Below are 8,692 nucleotides of genomic sequence, written 5' to 3'. Positions count from 1 at the left end.
ACATAGATGTAGAAAACGGAAATACATCAATTGATATCTATACATTCCTAAAGTGTTATGAAAACTAAGATATCGTATATTCTACTCTATCTTCTCTATTATTTCTGTGATATATTTTTTTTTTCTAAATTTTAATCGACATTTATATGTTGACTTCAAGATGCTTATTAAGGCAAAGCCTAATATATTTTGTATATGTATAAAAACCGTTCGCAGCACACCGAGAGCTTCTCCGTTCACAACGCACAGGAAGAGTTCTTTTCTTTTTTAATCACATACATGCACCTCAACTTGCTTGTGTGTGAGACTAGCATGCACCTCTTAGCACCTTAACTTCCTTATTTTCACATAATCAACTAAAAACTATTTTTCGATATTGTTTTGATTTTCTATGTATATTTCACATAATAGAAATATAACTATTTTCAACAATTATTTGATTTTCTACCATAATATTAAAAATATTTTTGTAATTTATCTATACTTTTCGATAAATGTTTCTCAATGTCCATGTTATGTTAAGAAAAGCCCCAAACCAAGTGTTTTGACTTATTTTTTTTCTCCCATCAAAAAAGTGAAAAGACGTTATTTTTTCCTTTTTACTGTATACTGCATTATTTTGGATATAAAATTTTATTTTGGAAGAAATTTTTTGAAATAATTGAAGGATTAACACTTTTTGAAGGAACATGAAGATTGAGATACGAGATCTTCAAATTATTGTTGAAGATGTTGGGAATTGATATATGCTTTAAAGACAATCTGTCATCAGTTCTGTAATATGACATGTATTTATTTTTTATTCGTTTAATGAAAGATTTCCATGTAGACATCTTGCATAATTCCTAAATTCTTGATGACCATCCCTTTTAGTCCTTGGGCATTTATAAATTTGAATTTTCTAAATATTTTTCGACCAATGATTTTCTAATTGTATACCCCGATTTAATGCATGCATAAATTATTGAAAGTTCCAATGCTTTCTTCTTGCATTTGATTCATAATTATCTCTAATACCAAAGTGAAAGTGATAATTACTCTCAATCTCTTCCAAGATTCCAGTATAACATAAACATTAGGAGAGCAAATACCCTCCCAATCGGTAGGGGTAGGTCCGACTTTCTATTTTGTGCAAATGGCAAATGCAACAAAACAAGATGAAGGAAAGACGATTGAGAATTTCCAATAATTAAGGTTAACTTTTTTAGGTATCAAGCCTCAAGATTTTATTTTATTTTTTGTTTCATTGTGCATTTTTGGTTGGTAATTTATATGTTCCAGAACGTAAATATGCCATTGGTTAGTTTTTGCAGTCGAATTATGATCCTGAATTCCATCAGCTTTTTGGAGATCCTTCTCGAAGGCTATCATTGTCTTGGAGACGAAACTATGCTGTAACATTTGGTAAGTTGCCTAATATGTGCTCAGGAGCAAGTTCTTTTCGATTATTACTGAGATGATTGTCTCTATTGTTAGGTTAAATTCGTGCATATTATGTCGGTGTCGCGTTTTTGTAGCACTTCATTATGCATAAATTACTGACTTATATCTAACAAAAGAGGGTAAAAATTGTATCAATTAGAGTTGAAGGTATCGTGCCCTTCTCACTTTTCTTTATTATTACACGGTATGTTATAAATCATTTTTTAGACTAAAACGTGCAACTTCCATGGAGTTTGATAGTTTCAGTAACATTATTTTTTTTTATATAAAATGCGCAACCTATATTTATTAACTTTGTTTCAAGATGAATCACGAGCCACATCAATCAAAGTCTTCGGTTACTATCGATAGCAAAATTAACCAAATTATGTCTGAAGGCCGTACTAAAGGTCACATAGAATTTCAACGTACCGGGGATCAATTTATTGGCAAGATGCATTTTCATTCTCCTCACAATTCCTAAAAATTAGAGAAATTAAGAAATTAAAAGGCAAAAAGTATATATATATATATATCTATCTATAACTCGAATAGAGCAATTAAATGAAAGAACTAATAGGAGCTTTGCAAACACAAAAATAGATAAATTTGTTTACCTCATAATAAGTAATAGCATATATTATTTTAATTACTAATAAATGACCTGCCGACCCCGATTGTAGGATGGCAGCTGCAATCGGGGCCACCATCGTCGGAATCGAAACTGGGGCTTCTTCGATTCCGGCGTTTGTGGCCACAATCCCCAATCGGGGTTGGCGGTGACCTTTGTGATTGGGGGAGTGGTGACCGCAATTGAGGCCAACTGCCGGCCCCTTTCTCCCTTTGTCTTCAGCCCAACCCTTCCCTTTTTTTTTTTTTTTAAATTTTCAAAATTAGTTTTTACTGAATAAAAACTATGGGGTCCACTAATACAGCGACATGTGATACTTTTAATGCCTAGTCATCCAATACCATTAGAATTGACGTAATATTTAATTACGTGCTAAATTTGAGACTAAAATGAAAGGTTGTACCTTTCCACAACCTGGTCCGATTGGTCGAACCGGCCTGGCCGGTCCTGATAACAATGATTTTAAGACCAATCAAATCAAATAATGATTTACTCATAAAAAATAAATCAAATTATGATTATAGTGGGAAGGACTTAGCCTCTAAGAGACGTGTTATCACCGGTAGACCGTCGTAAGAAGGAGATGTTCTCGTTAGGAAGTAATCGGACTCAATCCAATATCCATATATAACATTTTTCTATGGAAGCGCTTGCGCTTGCAGAATATTGGTATTTTCCTTAGGTCACGTTTGGTGGGTAGGAAATAGAATAGAATGGTCCAATATAATCTAAACAAACTCGTGGGGATCTCGATAATTATAGACTTACTGCAGATTTGGACAAGGGAGTAATATGCAATCCCTTCGCAGCTTCGCTTCCTCTTCCTTTTCCTCCACTAGGGGCACCCCACGCATTGTACGGATGCATGAGAAAGTAACAAAATTTAATTTATATGACATTTATGGTGAAACATTTATTATCGAGATAACTTACAACACGTTTGGTTTGACAGTAGTATTTTAAAATGAGATTTTGATTTTGAAAATGACAAAATGGAGTGATGGTGTTGTGAATTTATTATAATAAAGTTATATTATAATGGAGTGATATAAATGTTTATGTATGGGCCCCATCAGTTTGACTTTTAATGAATTATTTTATTTGGTTGTGGGTAGAATTAAGTTAGGTTATGATTTTAAAATTACACTTACAAACCAAACGAGCCTTTATTATCTCAAGATTGTTTTTACTATATATTTATGAATTGGTAAAATTTTTTAGTTTTTAAAAGAAATATTTAATGTTTATTGGCGAATGGAGAATATTTTTTATTTTTCAATATCATAATTATAAATGATCATAATTTCATTAATGATATCAAATTCTTTGAGTAGACGAAAAAATGTCCAGTCAAGGGCTAATGTTTGGGAAAAAAAAAAACAAGAAGATATCGGTGACGTTTTTTTAAATCGCTCTTCGATGTTTATATCTATAATTGATTGATTTTCTTCTTTTCCATATAAACCATAAAATGGAAATAGAGGCATCGTCTAGAATAAATTTTTTTATAGACGGAATCACTTATCTAGAGAGAAAAAAAAAAAAAAAGGTTCTAGGCGCTCAAATTTTCTTTGGTTTTGCGAGGGAGTCGCTTGGTATTTATAGAAAATTGGGAAAAAGGTGAATATACAATGACACGAAAAGTCTCATTTATAAGAATAGACTCTCAAATCTCTTGATTTCTAATAGAGAGAAATGCCACTACAACGGATATTGGAAGATTGACAAAGCTTGCGAAACACCATCCAAAAACACATTGCAGAAACATAAAGCAAAATAGCAACAAAGACAAATGCCGAGCCTAGTAGGACTAATTAAATGCCGAGCCTAGTAGGACTAATTAAATGCCAGAGCTGCCTTGAGTAACATTAGTAGGCTGAGGAGAAAGAACCCTTCTATCATAGAACTCAACTCGAAGACATCATCGCAATCGGAGCATAATGTTCAATGGCATGATGTACCTATCAGATCTTCAGCTTGATCGATGTTAGTTCTATCCACAAATTAATCATCGTATAAGTGGCATACACAATAATTTCGAAAAGCAGGAAAATCTCCTGCAGTAGAAACAAGTTACCAATAATCCGAACAAGAACATGTCCCACCCTTAAAATGATGAAACCTAATCCTATCCCTAACTATAATCTCTCTATCATATATGGTCGAGATGAGCTTAGTAACCGCATGACAATCTTCACACACCCTGAGGTTCTTTATGATCCTGATAGGGACCCCGGAATCTGTGGCAATCAAAGCAAAGGCAATCGCGAGCCTTTCACTGTGATAGGATAGAGCATCTTCCTTCTCTTCCTCCTCTATCTCAAACAGAACATCTCTTGTTCTCGCCCTGTGGCCCTGTTCCTGTAACCTAGTATTCACCTCTTCGAGCTTGAAGTAAATGTCTACCGAGTTTGGGTGTGTTCTGTCCCCAGTGAGGAACTCGTGCATAGCTCCGTTGACCTCGACTAGGCTAATCCCGGGCATTTTGTTGACCCCATGTTGTTTCATCAATCTCCTCACTTTATTCACATCGTCCCACCTATTGTTATTTGCATATATGTTCGACAATAACACATAGTGCCCGCTAGTCTCGGGCTCCAATTCCAACAGGCTCTTTAGTGCAACTTTGCCAATCTCCAGATTGCCGTGAACTCTTGCAGCCCCAAGAAGGGACCGCCAGAGGACCGCGTTTGACTTCACAAGCATGGACTGGACTATTTCCAACGCCTCCTCAAGCTGTCCACAACGACCAAGAAGGTCCACTAAGCATCCATAGTGCTCCAGTTTAGGCTCAACCCCGTAGACCTCCTTCATGGACCAAAATACCCTTTTGCCCTCCTCGACCAGCCCAACATGCGAGCAAGCGCACAACGTAACCACAAAGGTAGCATCGTCGGGAATCAAACCCTCTTGCTTCATCTTATCAAAGAGCTCAACCGCAAGACGCCCATGACCGTGAATTGCGAGCCCACCAATTATCGCATTATATGATAAAGTGTCTCTTTGAGGGATTTTATCGAACATTTGGTGCGCAAGATCCAAGCAACCGCATTTCGCATACATATCAGTGAGGGCAGTTGCCACGAAGACATTCATCTCGAGATTGTTCGTCAGTATGTATTTGTGAAGCCACTTGCCCTGAAACAGAGCACCTAAATTGGCACAAGCACTGATCACAGCGACAATGGTGATCTCATTGGGTCTCACTCCGGACGTCTGCATCTTCATGAACAGAATCAGGGCTTCTGAAGACAACTCAGCAGCATTTCCAGCAACGATATCTGTGATCCCAAGACATTGATTAACGATGTCGGAACGGGCGTAAGCGGCTAAAACAGAGTTCCAACAAGCCAAATCCGGCTCCTCGATTTGATCAAACAGAACCCGAGCGACATCGACTCGACCAATTCTGGCATAGAAACTCACCAGCGACGCTTGAACGAAGCGGTCGGAAGGAGGGTCGAGGAATTTGAGCACGTGGGCATGGAGGGCGCGGCCGGGATCGCACAGCCGATGGGACCCACAGAGCTTGAACAGGGAAGGGAACGTGAAACTGTTGGGACGAGCTTGATGTCCTAGGATTCGGAGGTAGAGGGAGAAGGCCAGGTGGGGCGGGCGGGCGGCGGTGGCGAAGGAGGAGATGAGGGTGTTGAAGAGGAAGACGGTGGGGGAGGGGATGCGGTTGAAGATGGAGAGGCAGTAGGCCGGGGACAGGAGGGAGGCGGCGGAGAGGAGATGGCTGAGGGGGAAGGTGTGGAGGGCGAGGCCGGTGGTGATGAGCAAGGCGTGGAGGCGTTTGAGGGAGGGAAGGTTAGGGCGCTTCTGGAGTTGCTGCAGGAGGGGGTGGTTGTGGGCTGTGCTTGGAGATGGCGGCGGCTGCATCAGCTTAGTGCTTCCGCCGTCTGTTCCCGTTGTTCCTTAAAGCCTCCCAATTCGGGTCTCGAGGTGTCCATTCCGCGCCCTGTGAGGGTAGCCACGCCGATAAAACACCGAGTCCGAGAGTGAAACGTCTCATCAGCCAATCTGCACAAGCATTTCCTTCCCTAAAACAATGCTGCACACACACTTCCTAGCTTCGTGCTGGAAGGGTCCTCGATGTCTCGGGGTAATGAGCGGAAAATGGGAGGTCGAATCTCCTTCCATGTAACGAGTCCACATACCCCGAGGGAGTCGACTTCGAGAACCCGTATCCAGCAACCAATCAACCATGCTAAGACATTATTAGTTTGCCGACCCTAATCGTTATCTTGAGTATTAGTTAGTTCTTCATCGCTCCCCACATGCCAATATTAGCACTGATGCTACGGAAATCGGTAGATGTAACTCGTTGCTCGTCGGACTGTTAAAAGATCCATAAAAATGTTTAACAATTTGGATTAACACTGATAGTTATTACAATAGACAGTAGTCTTCTTCTTGCAAAAATAGACAAAAAAAAAAAAAAACATGTTCACTTTAGAGCATATTAGGTGGGAATCCGCGCGTTATGTTATATAATTGTAATTAAAAATATAAGTTATTTATAATAGCTAATCAATAGGGAAAGTAGCATATACATATACTGAATCTCCAATATCTCACTTATATAGAAATTGTTAGTCTTACGATTATAATATCATGGACAAATGTATCCGATTCAAATATACTATTCTATAAAATACAGTCATAATCTCACCATAATATACTGAGCAATCCGATTCACACTATCTATAGGCTTCCAATATATGCAAAAAAGTACATATGTAGAAATAATTACACCGTATGATAAACAAGCAACCTAATTTATATTTTATACCATCCATAAAATCCAAATATATGCATAAAATTACGTAAAATATTATCATATGTAGAAAAAAGACTAAATATTTCATATTAGAAGAGAACAAATGGAGAACTCTTAGGTTGTGTTTGGTTTTAGAGTTTAATAGAGTTGGATTTTTGTGCACTATTTAGGCATAGGTTTTTATAGGATAGTATGTTAGGAAAATGAAGCATCCAACAAATGAACTTTCTATAATGCAAATATTATCTGAATATGGACCATAAACTAAACATGTATTCAAAGTATTCATTAATGTGAGAAATTTAATGAATTAGCTAAGAAATGAATGGATACACGAATCCTTTTATTAGAAATTTAATTTTTCAAGCAGATCAAGAAACAATTAATTACAAGTTGATGGTTTCCAAAAAAACGACGTCTCATAAGTGATTGTCGGCTTTTATATATTATAATAGATTACTTTTATATATTATAATAGATTACTTGTAAATCCACCATCATGGAATCAACTGGCATTACAGAAAGAAGTGCCTATAGCGATGCTTGGAAAAAATTGTGTGAAATTATCTGTGTCGATAAAAAAAAGGTACCCAGAGGCCGAAATAATTACAAAGATGCACTTATGGAGTCAAGAAAGTTTTTCTGTGGCGACATAATGTTGTCTTGGGCAATGCATATTAATGCGTCGAACCTATGCCGACACAATTTGTGTCAGGAGCGAATACATTTTCCCAACACACCTATTGCATCGTTAGAGCCACTAATAGAATAGTCGCATTTTCCGACGGCATTTCCCGTCGGAAAGCCGTCGGACCACAAAACAATTTTACTAGAAAGGTCGGTCAACACCGACCGATTAAAGCTTCTTTTCTTCTCAGGCCGAAATTAACATGCTTCTCTCCCTCTCCAACGCTATCTCAGCTCTCTGAACTCCATCTCTCTCTTTCTCAATCTTTTGCCTGTGTGCTCACCCGCGCCCATTGAAGTGGCCAGCAGCGGCTTCTCGCTCGCAGGGGACCCATGCGGCTTGTGATCTTCTCGCTCACTCGCAGATCTGTCCCGATGGTCTTCTCACCCCCAAGCTGCAGCGCCCCCTGCCCAGCCACATTGCACGAGCCAGCACCCCTGCTCGCGCAGAGAGCTCCAACACGCTCCCCTACTTGTGGCGAGAGCTCTAGCGCCCCCTCTAGCATCGCGATCAGCTAGTCATTCCCGTGCTGCCCAGCCTACACAACTTGCAGCTGAGAGCAGCTGCGCCCACTGAGGTACACCGCAGTGTCTAGAGCTTGTTGCATGCCCATTCAGTAGCTCCTATCGACGCCGCCCCCCAGACCTGGCTTCTCTCCCCGGCATCGTGGTCGACCGCCCAGATTTACCCTTCTCGCAACCGCTAGCTTCCTGTGGGTTACATGCATACCAATTTGTATTTCATTTTATTTTACAATAGTTAAATTTCAATTTTTAAAATATTTTTTTTGATTTTATAAATTTATAAAAATTAATAGAAAATATTGTAATTAATTAAAATGTGTGCAATGAGTTTAGAAATTAGAATCTAATTATAATTTATTTTATGAAAATGAAATTCTTGCATAAAAATTGTAATTGGATCAATGCAAATATAATTAATTAATTGATTAAAATTAAATTCTTGAATAATTTTTTAATTAATTTTGTCAAAATTAGGATATGTAATTAAAAATTCGATGATAAATTAATATGAATTAATTGTACAAAAAATATATTATTATAATAGATGATGAAAATTAGAATGTAATTAACATGAATATATATGTATATGTACACATGTGAAATTGCCTAATTACAATATTTTAAGATGTAGGTTCATAGATCGT

The 8,692-nt window shown here is 38.0% G+C and overlaps 1 protein-coding gene across 1 annotated transcript; it reads right to left on the bottom strand.

The window, feature by feature from the left end:
* Positions 1–4,038: 4,038 nt before the first annotated feature.
* LOC116209703 (pentatricopeptide repeat-containing protein At5g43790) lies at positions 4,039–6,309 on the bottom strand. Its single transcript, XM_031543439.1, has one exon. It carries the CDS (start codon positions 5,933–5,935, stop codon positions 4,127–4,129), a length of 1,809 nt encoding a protein of 602 aa, XP_031399299.1. The 5' UTR covers positions 5,936–6,309; the 3' UTR covers positions 4,039–4,126.
* Between the last annotated feature and the right edge of the window lie 2,383 nt (positions 6,310–8,692).

This window comes from Punica granatum, chromosome 5 (genome assembly GCF_007655135.1).
Source record: "Punica granatum isolate Tunisia-2019 chromosome 5, ASM765513v2, whole genome shotgun sequence".
Taxonomy (NCBI): domain Eukaryota; kingdom Viridiplantae; phylum Streptophyta; class Magnoliopsida; order Myrtales; family Lythraceae; genus Punica; species Punica granatum.
The sequence above is the reverse complement of the archived record's forward strand: the minus strand, read 5'-3'. Positions and strand labels throughout refer to the sequence as shown.

Excerpts from the sequence above, each read along its gene's own strand:
- LOC116209703 (XM_031543439.1), bottom strand. The coding sequence starts at position 5,935 with ATGCAGCCGCCGCCATCTCCAAGCACAGCCCACAACCACCCCCTCCTG.